Source organism: Schistocerca nitens, chromosome 10 (assembly GCF_023898315.1).
Source record: "Schistocerca nitens isolate TAMUIC-IGC-003100 chromosome 10, iqSchNite1.1, whole genome shotgun sequence".
NCBI lineage: Eukaryota > Metazoa > Arthropoda > Insecta > Orthoptera > Acrididae > Schistocerca > Schistocerca nitens.
This window is the reverse complement of record NC_064623.1, coordinates 130,936,843-130,955,371: the sequence shown is the minus strand read 5'-3', so window position 1 is coordinate 130,955,371 and position 18,529 is coordinate 130,936,843. Positions and strand designations below refer to the sequence as shown.

The 18,529-nt window shown below is 46.0% G+C and overlaps 1 protein-coding gene across 1 annotated transcript in view; it reads left to right on the top strand.

Annotated features, from left to right (window-relative positions):
* LOC126210077 (uncharacterized) overlaps nt 1–18,529 on the top strand; it is a 75,311-nt gene that overhangs the window by 44,094 nt on the left and 12,688 nt on the right. Inside the window, exon 5 of the mRNA XM_049939204.1 lies at nt 16,936–17,067. Coding sequence (XP_049795161.1) covers nt 16,936–17,067 — 132 coding nt within the window. The remainder of the gene's footprint in view (nt 1–16,935; nt 17,068–18,529) is intronic.

Here is an 18,529-nt window from a genome sequence, read left to right as displayed (position 1 = left end):
TGAAACGTCCCCTTAGAAAAATTTATGAATGACTGTGCTGATAAACCTCTTACGTTATTTGATTTTCAAACAGCTGAGCAGAACTGAAAGTACTCAGACATTTCTCTCTTCACTTATTCTGATCAACACTAAACTGACACAATATTTTTAGCGCAACGCAGTCTGACTTTCAATAATCCCTATAAAAGAATGGCCCTGACTAACATTAACCTATATCTTGCACGAATCACTTACCTCACAAAAATCTTAGTTACTCGAACTACTGCAATACAGCGAGCGCCACTACTGCCAGCTAAATAAAAGATTCTAACTAATGAAGGCACTAACTACTGATAGGCACACTCAGCAAATGAAACATTTTGATAGAGAACAAACAATGTATTTACCTTAATAGTGTTCAAAAGTCATTATATGCTCTCTCTGATGGACACACGTCCAGATCATCTGCTCCGCCACCTCACTCCCCACATCCACCACTGCTGGCGGCTCACCTCCAACTGCGCAACGCTACGCGCTGTTCACAGCCAACTGCCCAATAGCGAATATTACAACAATGCCAACCAGCCACAGATTGCACAAAGCACAACCAGTGATTTTCATACAGAGCGCTAGGTGACGTTACCAACATAAAAACCTAAACAGCCTACTTACAATATATCTGCTTCTAGTGCAGGATAATAGATTTTTTGTATTCTAGGATATGTAAATTGAGACTTTGTTGTTGTGGGAAATGAGGCACAAGTGGCAGGACAGAAATGTCACGTTCGATGGCGCCAGTGTGTTTGCCACGAAAGCAGCGGCTCCCACTGTGCACGGACATAGACGTCACCTGCTTTTTGTGTTGAGTCATCTGGCTGGCCTAGTGGCGCCACCTGTGCAGCCTCTGGGTTGTTTGTCATACGTCCACATCCCAACTGGTGTCCGGAATGCGTGGCGTTTGGCGCTGCCGCCATCTCGGTTCCAGGGGAGAACTGGCTGCAGTCCCAGTATGCTGTCGCGGCACGCAGGTCTCGCTGGCCGTTTCTTGGGTCACCAGTAGTGTCAGGAAGCGACGTCACACAACATCCTATCACTGGTACAATTTACCCATTCGTATTTTTATTTCCCATTTTTTCGTAGTTTGTATTATTTTGCAGTCTTTCTTGCATCCTTCTACAGCCCGGTTCTCGATAGAAGCTGCAGACACCATCGGAAGATCGTAGTACCAGTTAAGTTCATCTAAATGTTCTTGCCGGTCCACCGTGACATTGGATGCCGCCAGGTGGGGTTGCGGGCACGCGATGCGGTAGCAAAGGTATGTAAGCAGAGCAGAAGCGGAAAGGGGAATACACTAGCGACGATAGGGGCTCCAAATGGGAAAATCCGTTGAGACAAGCGACATTGACAAAGAGCAGATTATACTAATGGCCATTAAAATTGCTACACCACGAAGATGAAGTGCTACAGACGCGAAATTTAACCGACAGGAAGAAGGTGCTGTGATATGCAAATGATTTGCTTTTCAGAGCATTCACACAAGGTTGGCGCCGGTGGCGACACCTACAACGTGCTGGAATTAAGGAAGTTTCCAACCGATTTCTCGTACACAAACAACAGTTGACTGGCGTTGCCTGGTGAAACGTTGTTGTGATGCCTCGTGTAAGGAGGATAAATGCGTACCGTCACGTTTCCGACTTTGATAAAGGACGGATTGCAGCCTATTGCGATTGCGGTTTATCGTATCGCGACATTGCTGCTCGCGTTGGTCCAGATCCAATCACTGTTAGCCGAATATAGAATCGGTGGGTTTAGGAGGGTAATACGGAACATCGTGCTGGACCCCAACGGCCTCGTATCACTAGCAGTCGAGATGACAGGCGTCTTATCCACATGGCTGTAACGGATCGTTCAGCCACGTCTCGATCCCAGTGTCAACAAATGAGGACTTTTGCAAGACAACAACCATCTGCACGAACAGTTGGACGACGTTTGCGTGGACTATCAGGTCGGAGACCACGGCTGCTGTTACCCTTGACGCTGCATCACAGACAGGAGCGCCTGCGATGGGTTACTCGACGACGAACCTGGGTGCACGAATGGCAAAACGTAATTTTTTCGGATGAAGCCAGGTTCTGTTTACAACATCATGATCGTCGCATCCGTGTTTGGCGACATCGCTGTGAACGCACATTGGATGCCTGTATTCGTCATCGCCATAATGGCGTATCACCCGGCGCGATGGTATGGGGTACCATTGGTTACACGTCTCCGTCACCTCTTGTTCGCATTGACGGCACTTTGAACAATGGACGTTACAGTCGAGATGTGTTACGACCCGTGGCTCTACCCTTCATTCGATCCCTGCGAAACCCTACATTTCAGCAGGATAATGCACGACCGCATGTTGCAGGTCCTATACGGGCCTTTCTGGATACAGAAAATGTTAGACTGCTGCCCTAGCCAGCCCATTCTCCAGATCTCTCACCAATTGACACTTCTGGTCAATGGTGGCCGAGCAACTGGCTCGTTACAATACCCCAGTCACTACTGTGGTATCGGGTTGAAGCTGCATGGGCAGCTGAGCCTCTACACGCCATCCAAGCTATGTTTCACTCAATGCCCAGGTGTATCAAGGCCGTTATTACGCCAGAGGTGGTTGTTCTGGGTACTGATTTCTCAGGATCTATGCTCCCAAATTGCGTGAAAATGTAATCACATGTCAGTTCTAGTATAGTACATTTGTCCAATGAATTCCCGTTTATAATCTGCATTTCTTCTTGGTGTAGCAATTTTAATGGCGAGTAGTGTATTATTACACAGAGCTTGTGAACGAGTACCTCGGAAACAGTGAAGCTGGTCGAATGTTGACGTTCTACTATTGTGAGCATTTACAGGAAGAGGTAGAAGGACGGTTAAAGTACCACTAGGCGCTAAATGGTTGGTTGTCCACGACCATCCCCAGAACGTGGGGTTCGGAGGCTTGTCTGCTCTGTAAAGTAACGTAGATAGCTATCTGTTGCATCTGTGCCGAAAGAGCACAATGCAGGCGTATGCTCAAGTGCTTCGGAGCACACCATTCATCGTACATTGTTGGACATGGAGTTCTGCAGGAGACCACCCCTACGTGTTCAAATGTTGACCCAGCTACATCGTCAATTACGATAGCAGTGGGCACAGAATCTTAGGAATTCGACAGTCGATCAATCGAAACGTGTCGGCTCCTCGGGTGAATCAGAGTTTTCCTACACGAGGTCCCTGGTCGTCTCCATTAACGCCGTCTTCGAGGTGAACGGCGGCTCGAAACGTGTAGCGCGCTACGGGCGCAGGCTGTTGGGAGCAGTATTATGCTACGGGAGACATTCTCCTGCTCTTGCATGGGGCCTGTGGTAGTAATCGAAGGTGCGCCGACAGCTGCGAACCACCTGCATCCCTTCGTGCTTGCTGTCTCCCGCGACGGCGATGTCATCTTTCAGTAGTATAATCGTCCCTGTTTCGGAGCCATAATAGAGCTGCAGTGGTTTGAGGACCAGCATAGTGAAGCCACGTTGATGCCTCGGTGGGAAAATTCGCTTGATGTAAATGGTGTTGTGTTATGTCCGCACTATAACACAAGAAATATTACGTGATAACCAAATTTATTTGACCTTCTGTCACTCAAAACAAAACAAGTTCGACTACACAACACTTCGCTGGCTGTTGCGCCAAGGAGAAATCAGAGTCACTAGTAGAGAATACAAGTCCAAACCACTGCCAACAAGTAGAGAATACAAGTCCAAACCACTGCCAACAAGTCGATACCCACGCGTCGCAAGTTTCCAGCCAGGGAGGCCACAGTACGGTTCGGTCGTCGTGAATCCAGCAGCCGGATGGTAACACAGTCATCGGCGAAGATTGAACTGGTTAAACGGGCTCAGGGAGCTCGCATAAATCCGCAGGTCCGGCCATTCAGAGTGTTAGTAGATGGCGCCCTTGTACGGTTGCAAGGGCAGCGCCGCCAGGGTAATCCGTGTCGATAGTGGTGTGTACGCTGCCGCTAACCCCGCGACGACGCGTTCACTTGCGCCAGTTGTTGACATCGTGTGCGGCGGCAGCGGTGCTCGCTGTGTGCCGCGCGTGTTGTAGCACGCCGCGCCGAGTTGACGGCTGCTGTGCGGCGGCCGATACGACACCGTGGAAACCATCTGGACCGCTATCAGGCTAGATCACCGCGTTCGCAAATCAGCGGCTGGTTATTTAGGCGAATTTCATGACCTGCGTGCAGACAGCTAATGCCACATACGTCCAAAAACCTACGAACAAACTGATACGCACAATCTGTGTTGTACTCCGGTCCAAAGAAGGAAAAATAACCTATTTTCGGTCATCAGTGTATATTTAGTTTCAGAAAGAAAGTGTACGATATTGGAGGGGAATAGATGGTAGAGGAATGACAAGATGCGAAATAATAACATTGTTGCGAGTGCTGTATCTCTTCTGGTCTAAGAAAGAAAACTACACTGATGGCATAGAACTGTGGACAGCAGGTGGCACAGGTATGGAGATTACGAGAGCTGTGTTGTGCTACAGAAGACTTCTGTTGCTTTTAAACTGTACTTGTTTTGACAACAAGATCGGAAGACAAGAAAGAAGGGTAACTGACAAACTTACAGTATTTCAATAACGAAAATACGACTTTGTGGTTTAAGGAGTGACTAGCGAAAATCAGTGTGGCTACACGGAGCAATGACGTCCAAATGTTCCACCATAAAATGACTCCCCATTTAGAGCTAGTCCAAGTACTCATCGTAAACATGCACGCCAGGGTAAGCTCCCGCGCTCTCCTCAGGATTCCAGATGGGCACGACTCGTGACTATGTTGACGGGTGACTGCTTCCGCACTCCAGTTCCACTGGCCGCCGGAATGTCAGCCCGTGCGTCCTCGCAGTACACCGAGAGCCGGCTGACTACTCGCGGTGCTCCGTGCTTTGCCTGCCCTCTGTCACTGCCGTCAACCTACTCTCTTCACCTCGTGAGACGTGGCCGTCCTTCACAGAGGGCGCTAGCCAACCAAGACGCCGCAAAGCGCGTAACTATCCTGCCGAGAGCATCGCGAGAAGTCACGGCTCATATAACAAACGTAGCGAGGTTTCAGGAGTATTTGTTCTTTTGTTCAGCATATCCCGGACAGGATGAAAGGAGAAAATACAAAAATGCACTAAATGAAGCAGGCAAAAAGGAATACAAACGTCTCTAAAATGAGATCGACAGGAAGTGCAAAATGGCTAAGCAGGAATGGCTAGAGGACAAATGTAAGGATGTAGAGGCTTATCTCACTAGGGGTAAGATAGATACTGCCTACAGGAAAATTAAAGAGACCTTCGGAGAAAAGAGAACCACTTGCATGAATATCAAGAGCTCAGATGGAAACCCAGTTCTAAGCAAAGAAGGGAAAGCAGAAAGGTGGAAGGAGTATATAGAGGGTCTATACAGGGGCGATGTTCCTGAGGACAATATTATGGAAATGGTAGAGGAAGTAGATGAAGATGAAATGGGAGATATGATACTGAGTGAAGAGTTTGACAGAGCACTGAAAGACCTAAGTCGAAACAAGGTACCGGGAGTAGACAACATTCCATTAGAACTACTGACAGCCTTGGGAGAGTCAGTCTTGACAAAACTCTACCATTTGGTGAGCAAGATGTATGAGACGAGCGAAATTCCCTCAGACTTGAAGAAGAATATAATAATTCCAATCACACAGAAAGCAGGTGTTGGCAGATGTGAAAATTACCGAACTATCAGTTTAATAACTCACAGCTGCAAAATACTAACGCGAATTCTTTACAGACGAATGGAAAAACTGGTAGAAGTCGACCTCGGGGAAGATCAGTTTGGATTCCGTAGAAACGTTGGAACACGTGAGGCAATACTGACCCTACGACTTATCTTAGAAGAAAGATTAAGAAAAGGCAAACATACGGTTCTAGCATCTGTAGACATAGACAAAGCTTTTAACAATGTTGACTGGAATACTCTCTTTCAAATTCTGAAGGTGTTGTTGTTGTTGTGGTCTTCAGTCCTGAGACTGGTTTGATGCAGCTCTCCATGCTACTCTATCCTGTGCAAGCTTCTTCATCTCCCAGTACCTACTGCAACCTACATCCTTCTGAATCTGCTTAGTGTATTGATCTCTTGGTCTCCCTCTACGATTTTTACCCTCCACGCTGCCCTCCAATGCTAAAGTTGTGATCCCTTGATGCCTCAAAACATGTCCTACCAACCGATCCCTTCTTCTAGTCAAGTTGTGCCACAAATTCCTCTTCTCCCCAATTCTATTCAATACCTCCTTATTAGTTACGTGATCTACCCACCTTATCTTCAGCATTCTTCTGTAGCACCACATTTCGAAAGCTTCTATTCGATTCTTGTCCAAACTGGTTATCGTCCATGTTTCACTTCCATGCATGGCTACACTCCATACAAATACTTTCAGAAACGACTTCCTGACACCTAAATCTATACTCGATGTTAACAAATTTCTCTTCTTGAGAAACGCTTTCCTTGCCATTGCCAGTCTACATTTTATATCCTCTCTACTTCGACCATCATCGGTTATTTTACTCCCTAAATAGCAAAACTCCTTTACTACTTTAAGTGTCTCATTTCCTAATCTAATTCCCTCAGCATCACCCGACTTAATTTGACTACATTCCATTATCCTCGTTTTGCTTTTGTTGATGTTCATCTTATATCCTCCTTTCAAGACACTGTCCATTCCGTTCAACTGCTCTTCCAAGTCCTTTGCTGTCTCTGACAGAATTACAATGTCATCGGCGAACCTCAAAGTTTTTACTTCTTCTCCATGAATTTTAATACCTACTCCGAATTTTTCTTTTGTTTCCTTTACTGCTTGCTCAATATACAGATTGAATAACATCGGGGAGAGGCTACAACCCTGTCTCACTCCCTTCCCAACCACTGCTTCCCTTTCATGCCCCTCGACTCTTATAACTGCCATCTGGTTTCTGTACAAATTGTAAATAGCCTTTCGCTCCCTGTATTTTACCCCTGCCACCTTCAGGATTTGAAAGAGAGTATTCCAGTCAACATTGTCAAAAGCTTTCTCTAAGTCTACAAATGCTAGAAACGTAGGTTTGCCTTTTCTTAATCTTTCTTCCAAGATAAGTCGTAAGGTCAGTATTGCCTCGCGTGTTCCAACATTTCTACGGAATCCAAACTGATCATCCCCGAGGTCGGCTTCTACCAGTTTTTCCATTCGTCTGTATAGAATTCGCGTTAGTATTTTGCAGCTGTGACTTATTAAACTGATAGTTCGGTAATTTTCACATCTGTCAACACCTGCTTTCTTTGGGATTGGAATTATTATATTCTTCTTGAAGTCTGAGGGTATTTCGCCTGTCTCATACATCTTGCTCACCAGATGGTAGAGTTTTTTCAGGACTGGCTCTCCCGAGGCCATCAGTAGTTCCAATGGAATGTTGTCTACTCCCGGGGCCTTGTTTCGACTCAGGTCTTTCAGTGCTCTGTCAAACTCTTCACGCAGTATCTTATCTCCCATTTCATCTTCATCTACATCCTCTTCCATTTCCATAATTTTTTCCTCAAGTACATCTCCCTTGTATAAACCCTCTATATACTCCTTCCACCTTTCTGCCTTCCCTTCCTTGCTTAGAACTGGGTTTCCATCTGAGCTCTTGATATTCATACAAGTGGTTCTCTTCTCTCCAAAGGTCTCTTTAATTTTCCTGTAGGCAGTATCTATCTTACCCCTAGTGAGACAAGCCTCTACATCCTTACATTTGTCCTCTAGCCATCCCTGCTTAGCCATTTTGCACTTCCTGTCGATCTCATTTTTGAGACGTTTGTATTCTTTTTTGCCTGCTTCATTTACTGCATTTTTATATTTTCTCCTTTCATCAATTAAATTCAATATTTCTTCTGTTACCCAAGGATTTCTATTAGCCCTCGTCTTTTTACCTACTTGATCGTCTGCTGCCTTCACCACTTCATCCCTCAGAGCTACCCATTCTTCTTCTACTGTATTTCTTTCCCCCATTCCTGTCAATTGTTCCCTTATGCTCTCCCTGAAACTCTCTACAACCTCTGGTTCTTTCAGTTTATCCAGATCCCATCTCCTTAAATTCCCACCTTTTTGCAGTTTCTTCAGTTTCAATCTGCAGTTCATAACCAATAGATTGTGGTCAGAATCCACATCTGCCCCTGGAAATGTCTTACAATTTAAAACCTGGTTCCTGAATCTCTGTCTTACCATTATATAATCTATCTGAAACCTGTCAGTATCTCCAGGCTTCTTCCATGTATACAGCCTCCTTTCATGATTCTTGAACCAAGTGTTAGCTATGATTAAGTTATGCTCTGTGCAAAATTCTACAAGGCGGCTTCCTCTTTCATTCCTTCCCCCCAATCCATATTCACCTACTATGTTTCCTTCTCTCCCTTTTCCTACTGACGAATTCCAGTCACCCATGACTATTAAATTTTCGTCTCCCTTCACTACCTGAATAATTTCTTTTATCTCGTCATACATTTCATCTATTTCTTCATCATCTGCGGAGCTAGTTGGCATATAAACTTGTACTACTGTAGTAGGCATGGGCTTTGTGTCTATCTTGGCCACAATAATGCGTTCACTATGCTGTTTGTAGTAGCTAACCCGCACTCCTATTCTTTTATTCATTATTAAACCTACTCCTGCATTACCCCTGTTTGATTTTGTATTTATAACCCTGTAATCACCTGACCAAAAGTCTTGTTCCTCCTGCCACCGAACTTCACTAATTCCCACTATATCTAACTTTAACCTATCCATTTCCCTTTTTAAATTTTCTAACCTACCTGCCCGATTAAGTGATCTGACATTCCACTCTCCGATCCGTAGAACGCCAGTTTCCTTTCTCCTGATAACGACGTCCTCTTGAGTAGTCCCCGCCCGGAGATCCGAATGGGGGACTATTTTACCTCCGGAATATTTTACCCAAGAGGACGCCATCATCATTTAATCATACAGTAGAGCTGCATGTCCTCGGGAAAAATTACGGCTGTAGTTTCCCCTTGCTTTCAGCCGTTCGCAGTACCAGCACAGCAAGGCCGTTTTGGTTAATGTTACAAGGCCAGATCAGTCAATCATCCAGACTGTTGCCCCTGCAACTACTGAAAAGGCTGCTGCCCCTCTTCAGGAACCACATGTTTGTCTGGCCTCTCAACAGATGCCCCTCCGTTGTGGTTGCACCTACGGTATGGCCATCTGTATCGCTGAGGCACGCAAGCCTCCCCACCAACGGCAAGGTCCATGGTTCATGGGGGGGATTCTGAAGGTGTCAGGGGTAAAATCTAGGGAGCGAAAGGCTATTTACAATTTGTACAGAAAGCAGATGGCAGTTATAAGAGTCGATGGACATGGAAGCATTGGTTGGGAAGGGAGTGAGACAGGGTTGTGGCCTCTCCCCGATGCTGTTCAATCTGTATATTGAGCAAGCAGTAAAGCAAACAAAAGAAAATTTCGGAGTAGGAATTAAAATCCATGGAGAAGAAATAAAAATTTTGACGTTCGCCGATGACATTGTAGTTCTGTCAGAGACAGCAAAGGACTTGGAAGAGCAGTTGAACGGAATGGACAGTGTCTTGAAAGGAGGGTATTAGATGAATATCAACAAAAGCAAAACGTGGATAATGGAATGTAGTCGAATTAAGTCGGGTGATGCTGAGGGAATTAGATTAGAAAATGAGACACTTAAAGTAGTAAAGGAGGTTTGCTATTTGGGGAGCAAAATAACTGATGATGGTCGAAGTAGAGAGGATATAAAAAGTAGACTGGCTATGGCAAGGAAAGCGTTTCTGAAGAAGATAATTTTGATAACATCGAGTGTTGATTTAAGTGTCAGGAAGTCGTTTCTGAAAGTATTTGTATGGAGTGTGGCCATGTATGGAAGTGAAACGTGGACGATAAATAGTTTGGACAAGAAGAGAATAGAAGCTTTCGAAATGTGGTGCTACAGAAGAATGCTGAAGATTAGATGTGATCGCTCTAAGCTTGTTGATACCAGTGCCTACCAATTTTAATTGTACACTCCTGGAAATTGAAAAAAGAACACCGTGAATTCATTGTCCCGGGAAGGGGAAACTTTATTGACACATTCCTGGGGTCAGATACATCACATGATCACACTGACAGAACCACAGGCACATAGACACAGGCAACAGAGCATGCACAATGTCGGCACTAGTACAGTGTATATCCACCTTTCGCAGCAATGCAGGCTGCTATTCTCCCATGGAGACGATCGTAGAGATGCTGGATGTAGTCCTGTGGAACGGCTTGCCATGCCATTTCCACCTGGCGCCTCAGTTGGACCAGCGTTCGTGCTGGACGTGCAGACCGCGTGAGACGACGCTTCATCCAGTCCCAAACATGCTCAATGGGGGACAGATCCGGAGATCTTGCTGGCCAGGGTAGTTGACTTACACCTTCTAGAGCACGTTGGGTGGCACGGGATACATGCGGACGTGCATTGTCCTGTTGGAACAGCCCGTTCCCTTGCCGGTCTAGGAATGGTAGAACGATGGGTTCGATGACGGTTTGGATGTACCGTGCACTATTCAGTGTCCCCTCGACGATCACCAGTGGTGTACGGCCAGTGTAGGAGATCGCTCCCCACACCATGATGCCGGGTGTTGGCCCTGTGTGCCTCGGTCGTATGCAGTCCTGATTGTGGCGCTCACCTGCACGGCGCCAAACACGCATACGACCATCATTGGCACCAAGGCAGAAGCGACTCTCATCGCTGAAGACGACACGTCTCCATTCGTCCCTCCATTCACGCCTGTCGCGACACCACTGGAGGCGGGCTGCACGATGTTGGGGCGTGAGCGGAAGACGGCCTAACGGTGTGCGGGACCGTAGCCCAGCTTCATGGAGACGGTTGCGAATGGTCCTCGCCGATACCCCAGGAGCAACAGTGTCCCTAATTTGCTGGGAAGTGGCGGTGCGGTCCCCTACGGCACTGCGTAGGATCCTACGGTCTTGGCGTGCATCCGTGCGTCGCTGCGGTCCGGTCCCAGGTCGACGGGCACGTGCACCTTCCGCCGACCACTGGCGACAACATCGATGTACTGTGGAGACCTCACGCCCCACGTGTTGAGCAATTCGGCGGTACGTCCACCCGGCCTCCCGCACGCCCACTATACGCCCTCGCTCAAAGTCCGTCAACTGCACATACGGTTCACGTCCACGCTGTCGCGGCATGCTACCAGTGTTAAAGACTGCGATGGAGCTCCGTATGCCACGGCAAACTGGCTGACACTGACGGCGGCGGTGCACAAATGCTGCGCAGCTAGCGCCATTCGACGGCCAACACCGCGGTTCCTGGTGTGTCCGCTGTGCCGTGCGTGTGATCATTGCTTGTACAGCCCTCTCGCAGTGTCCGGAGCAAGTATGGTGGGTCTGACACACCGGTGTCAATGTGTTCTTTTTTCCATTTCCAGGAGTGTATATTACAGCACTGAGGATGGTCACTAAGTGACCGAAAATCGATTTTGCGGATAATAAACAAAAAAATACGACCAATGCTCTTTCTCCTTCCAATTGTTGTGCACAGAATACTCCATGGAGTCACCAATCAATTAGATGAGTAGATCACATAACTAATGAGGAGGTATTGAATAAAATTGGGAAGAAGAGGAGTTTGTGGCACAACTTGACTAGAAGAAGCAATCAGTTGGTAGGACATGTTCTGAGGCATCAAGGGATCACCAATTTTGTACTGGAGGGCAGCATGGACTGTAAAGTCCGTAGAGGGAGACCAAGAGATGAATACACTAAGCAGATTCAGAAGGATGTAGGCTGCAGTAGGTACTGGGAGATGAAGAAGCTTGCACACGATAGAGTAGCATGGAGAGCTGCATCAAACCAGTCTCAGGACTGAAGACCACAACAACAACAACAACATGAGTGCTGTCGAGTTATTATTTCCAAAAAGCAAAGTTTTATCTATTTTGAGTGGTACTCTTTACCGGTAATGTAAAAATACATTTTGATAAGAGGAAATTAACTGGAGTGCCATTAATTAAAAGAAGCAGCCAAGTAAAAAGAATGATATGATAGCAAACGATATGTCCCACAGTCTCGCAGTTCTCCTAACTGAGTCATAGGAAAGTTGGCAGCAAGGTTAATGTTTTTGAAATGAAACATTTGTTCATATACTGACTATACCTTTACATAGATAAGTACTTTACACACCTTGAAAATATCTTTCAAGTACAACTGCCTACCACAAAACCATTCGAGAGAGCGATCATTTAGAGCGATCGACAAGAGCGGAGACACCGGAAGAGAGCGGGCCTCAGGAGAGAGAGAGATATCGAGAGAGACCGATCCAGACTCCGCTCGTGTTTATATACAAATGGACAACTGAAGGCAACTCCACTGTCACTCTTCCTCAGTCTCTTACTGCTCTAGAAGTCTCTTGCGGGGGAAAATGTTCAAGAGACTTCGCTGCGCACCTTTCCGGTGCGACCGATCGCATCAAATTTGGTTGTTGACGCCGCTTGCGCTGCATTTGCTGCATTATCATCAATTATAAGATACAATTGCTCTCTTTCGCTAGTTTTAACATCTGTATGCTCTATCCCATTTAAGAATTAATTGCAATTTCACATTATAAGACAACTTAGAAACAATACACGGAATTCATACAAAAATACGACGTTTCTGACGTAGGTTTACATAAATTATTTCAGTTTTGGGACTGAAATTTATTTACAAATGATAATAAACATTTCACCGTCCTGGTTAAAGCACAACCTGCGTGGCATAATGGCGCCACCCAAAACCGGTGCCAAGACAACTGTTGTGCACTGCGTGCAATGGATAAGAGTGGTGAATGATGGCTGCAGAGACGTGTATGAGCTGACAGATATGGAGCCATTGAGCAGTTGACTGCCTAGATGAACTAAGGGGATATCAACAGTGTTTATTTAACGACCATTCAGCGAATGTTGGTACGTATGGTCCTGCTTTTCTTCAGTGACGAAGGATGGAAATTGCATGGGAGCACCAGAACTAGGTGTACACTGAATGGCGACAGGTGGCCATTTCGGAGAATGTTTCCGTTGCACTCACTGGATGAACTCGTCATTCTGGAAGGCACAAAGGATCGGCACAAGTATGCATCTGTCCTAGGAGACCATGTCCATCCCTACAAGCAGTTTTTTTTTCCTCGTCATCACTGCATCTACCAGTAGGATAATGCAACCTGTCACACAGCTCGCAATACATGTACATGGTGTGAAGAGCATCAGGGTGGGTGGCCTGTAATCCCCACGCCACGAAACTAGCGGATTTCAAACCAAACGAGAATGTACGGGACCACTTTGATCAGACAGTCTGTACCACGGATTGTCAACTGAGAAACCCAGCACAGATGACCATGGCATGACAGCACATGCCTCTTGGTGCCTATCAGAACGTCATTGGTTCTCTTCCTGCATGTCTCGCAGTTGCCCATGCGGTTATTCACCCTATTCAGTGTTTTGACAGGTGATCATATTAATGTAACTGGACAGTGTTGTATGTATATAACACAGAGTGTAGATGTACGACTGCATATATTTACACTCCTGGAAATTGAAATAAGAACACCGTGAATTCATTGTCCCAGGAAGGGGAAACTTTATTGACACATTCCTGGGGTCAGATACATCACATGATCACACTGACAGAACCACAGGCACATAGACTCAGGCAACAGAGCATGCACATTGTCGGCACTATTACAGTGTATATCCACCTTTCGCAGCAATGCAGGCTGCTATTTTCCCATGGAGACGATCGTAGAGATGCTGGATGTAGTCCTGTGGAACGACTTGCCATGCCATTTCCACCTGGCGCCTCAGTTGGACCAGCGTTCGTGCTGGACGTGCAGACCGCGTGAGACGACGCTTCATCCAGTCCCAAACATGCTCAATGGGGGACAGATCCGGAGATCTTGCTGGCCAGGGTAGTTGACTTACACCTTCTAGAGCACGTTGGGTGGCACGGGATACATGCGGACGTGCATTGTCCTGTTGGAACAGCAAGTTCCCTTTCCGGTCTAGGAATGGTAGAACGATGGGTTCGATGACGGTTTGGATGTACCGTGCACTATTCAGTGTCCCCTAGACGATCACCAGTGGTGTACGGCCAGTGTAGGAGATCGCTCCCCACACCATGATGCCGGGTGTTGGCCCTGTGTGCCTCGGTCGTATGCAGTCCTGATTGTGGCGCTCACCTGCACGGCGCCAAACACGCATACGACCATCATTGGCACCGAGGCAGAAGCGACTCTCATCGCTGAAGACGACACGTCTCCATTCGTCCCTCCATTCACGCCTGTCGCGACACCACTGGAGGCGGGCTACACGATGTTGGGGCGTGAGCGGAAGACGGCCTAACGGTGTGCGGGACCGTAGCCCAGCTTCATGGAGACGGTTGCGAATGGTCCTCGCCGATACCCCAGGAGCAACAGTGTCCCTAATTTGCTGGGAAGTGGCGGTGCGGTCCCCTACGGCACTGCGTAGGATCCTACGGTCTTGGCGTGCATCCGTGCGTCGCTGCAGTCCGGTCCCAGGTCGACGGGCACGTGCACCTTCCGCCGACCACTGGCGACAACATCGATGTACTGTGGAGACCTCACGCCCCACGTGTTGAGCAATTCGGCGGTACGTCCACCCGGCCTTCCGCATGCCCACTATAAGCCCTCGCTCAAAGTCCGTCAACTGCACATACGGTTCACGTCCACGCTGTCGCGGCATGCTACCAGTGTTAAAGACTGCGATGGAGCTCCGTATGCCACGGCAAACTGGCTGACACTGACGGCGGCGGTGCACAAATGCTGCGCAGCTAGCGCCATTCGACGGCCAACACCGCGGTTCCTGGTGTGTCCGCTGTGCCGTGCGTGTGATCATTGCTTGTACAGCCCTCTCGCAGTGTCCGGAGCAAGTATGGTGGGTCTGACACACCGGTGTCAATGTGTTCTTTTTTCCATTTCCAGGAGTGTATATTGATGACTGAAGTCAGTGAATGCACAATATTATGCCATATTCAATTCTTTTGCAGTCTAATTATAACAAATATTACGAGTAATATGGTATTAGGTTGGTTAGCACGTCCAAGTAGATGTGTCAAGAGCAGCAAGCCAGGTGCTGAAGTGTGGACATGCGGATGCAAATGTTGAGTCTATACTGGCAAGTGTAGTCCACTTAATGGTGCAGCAGTTGTGGACATGCGAAAACGTCAGGTAGTACATTATGTGACTTATTTTTGGGAATACTGTTAGACACAGAGGAAACATAACTAGCACACAGGAGTGGGTAGACGTTAAGGTACCAATGATCACAATATCTGCTCTTTATACCCATTGCCAAGCGTAAATGTATATATGCGTTGTCTCTGTTTTCTTTACTGACCTTACTCAGACACTTTGCAGTCAAATGATATTCAACATTCGCCTGTTCATTGAGGGTACTCGTTGGCTAATATTAATCAAATACAGGCTTTTGTGTACATAGTTCCGTGTAGTCAGCGCGTACACAACTTTCCCACTAGAGTGCGCCCCGCTAAGCACAACAGCGCAGGCGCAGCGCTCGTCCGTCTCCGCACTACAAGATGGCGCTGCCATAGAGATGGACCAAATTCTGCTTCCGCCGATCGTCGTATTAATATGTAACGCAGCCAATGAGATTGCTGCTTACGTAGAACCTTTTCTCCTCGTGGATCACACTCGCGCAGTGGTACATGAATGCGCGAGGTATTACAACGAGTGTACAGACCTCCAATTAGTCAGTCTGCATTAGTCTGTACCAGTCTGCCTTTGTTTGCACCAGTCTGTACCAGTCTGCATTAGTCTGTACCAGTCTGCACGAGCTCTACGTTTGTCTGTACCAGTCTATAGTCAAGTTTCAGTCTGCACCTAATAAGATTACCATATTAGTGTACATAGCAATGACGATAAATGTATAGACACTTGTCAAGTAGGCCTATCAGAGATATATGTGAGAATAAGATTAACGTACCAATACCAAAGGAACTTCAGATTGTCAATGGTAAATAGCATCCAGAACCAAGTTAAGTAATTTTTATGCTTGTTATTATTTTAATAAATGTGTGTGAAAATTAATCAAGTTCTGTTTAAAGTTGGTCACCGTCAATCTGCTACTCCAAGCGTACAAGTGGCATTACATCGTCGGACCTAACGGCAGAAGATAAACGCGCCACGAAAAGACAACGAGACATATTGCTGACACTCGCCTACTTCGTTCGAGCTACTAGTCAAATAATTTGATGGTGTGTGTACTGAAGGTATTACAGCACGCACACCACACAGGCACTGGGAAATGTTTCAATTTCTGTGATAATAATTCTTGCAACAATTAAATGGTTTACTGGTATGGCTTCATAATATCGCAAATTTTGTACCCCTTGCTTCCCTGGACGTCCTCCCCACTAGTTCAAAAGCTGCTTTCCTCGTTTTGCACCTGTAGCTTTACAGCCCGTCCGTGACACATGTGCTGGGAACGTCATTCAGTGACTACAGTGTCCAGTCAGTTTATTTAAAGTTGTTCCAGTTCTAGTTTCTGTTTTATTGTTGTTTTTATGTATTCAAACTGTGCTGTACAGTAGCGATATCGCTCCACGATAACTGTTGACCCTTATATATACCTCTCATTTGCATATTATTTTATACAACATGTATTTTTGGTATGCAACGGATTGTTGTGAGAATCTGAGGAGAAGAGGTGTAAGAACTGATTAGCTCGATGGTAAGGGATTCACCCTTGTGGTCACAGTACAGTCGCCGGCAGTGTGTGTTCCATTGTTTAGAATGACAATCCCTTAGCAGTAGTGCCTGTAGTGAGGTGCCCCCTGGCCTCCTCGCTAACACGGTGTCTCCCTCGGTCCAGCACTCCAGCCACTGAAGACAGCTGGGCGACGGCGGCCGGCACCTCCAGCGAGCAAAGCTGTACTCCCGTGGCAACTGCACCACCAGCCTGCCCCACTCCACCACCTAGTGACGCTGAAGTCTCTCGCATGAGGTGAGTTCCGTCGCAACGTGTCCACGTTTTTCATACTCACAGTATGAATTACGGGGGCGTCAGCCAGTAGTTACAGACAATAAATCACACACCATTTTATTGGATTTTTCAATAAGGCAGAGGGGAGACTCTTAACAGTAAAGCACTTGTTTCAGTCGATCTCTACATACTTCTTTGCTTTCACAGAGTCAGTAGCATTCAGCTTGAAGATTAAATGTCAACCTTTGAATAACCATGTATATTTCTCAATTCACCATTAGATTAGATTAGATTAGATTAGATTAGTACTTGTTCCATAGATCATGAATACGACACTTCGTAATGATGTGGAACGTGTCAGGTTAATAAAAGGTGGCTATACAAGATATTACATTAGACAAAATGTTACATGACACTCAACATTTGTAATTTTTTTTGTGGGGTTTGGGAAATTACCCACTTAGTATATCCAAAAATTCATCTAATGAGTAGAAGGAGTTGCCATTAATAAATTCTTTTAATTTCCTTTTAAATGCTATATGGCTATCTGTCAGACTTTTTATGCTATTAGGTAAGTGACCAAAGACTTTTGTGGCAGCATAATTTACCCCCTTCTGAGCCAAAGTTAGATTTAACCTTGAGTAGTGAAGATCATCCTTTCTCCCAGTGTTGTAGCCATGTACACTGCTATTACTTTTGAATTCGTTCGGTCTGTTAGTAACAAATTTCATAAGTGAATATATATATTGTGAGGCTACAGTGAAGATTTCTAGCTCTTTAAATAAGTGTCTGCAGGATGATCTTGGATGAGCTCCAGCAATTATTCTGGTTACACGCTTTTGTGCAATGAACACTCTTTTACACAGTGATAAGTTACCCCAGAATATAATGCCATACGAAAGCACAGAATGAAAATAGGCGTGGTAAGCTAATTTACTCAGATGTATATCGCCAAAATTTGCAATGACCCTAATAGCATAAGTAGCTGAACTCAAACGTTTCAGCAGATCCTCAGTGTGTTTTTTTTCCAGTTCAACCCCTCATCAGTGCATACACCTAGAAATTTTGAATATTCTATCTTAGCTGCCGATTTCTGATCAAAGTCTATATTCATTAATGGGGTCATTCCATTTACTGCGTGGAACTGTATATACTGTGTTTTGTCAAAGTTTAATGAGAGCCCATTTGCAGAGAACCACTTAATGATTTTCTGAAAAACATCATTTACAATTTCACCAGTTAATTCTTGTCTGTGATAGCTATACTTGTATCATTGGCAAAAAGTACCAGCTTTGCATCTTCGTGAATATAGAATGGCAAGTGATTAATATATATTAAAAAACAGCAGAGGACCCAAGACCGAACCTTGCGGCACCCCATTCTTGATTGTTCCCCAGTTTGAGAAATCACCAGTTTTTTGCATATTATGTGAACTGCTTATTTCAACTTTCTACACTCTTCCAGTTAGGTATGATTTAAACCA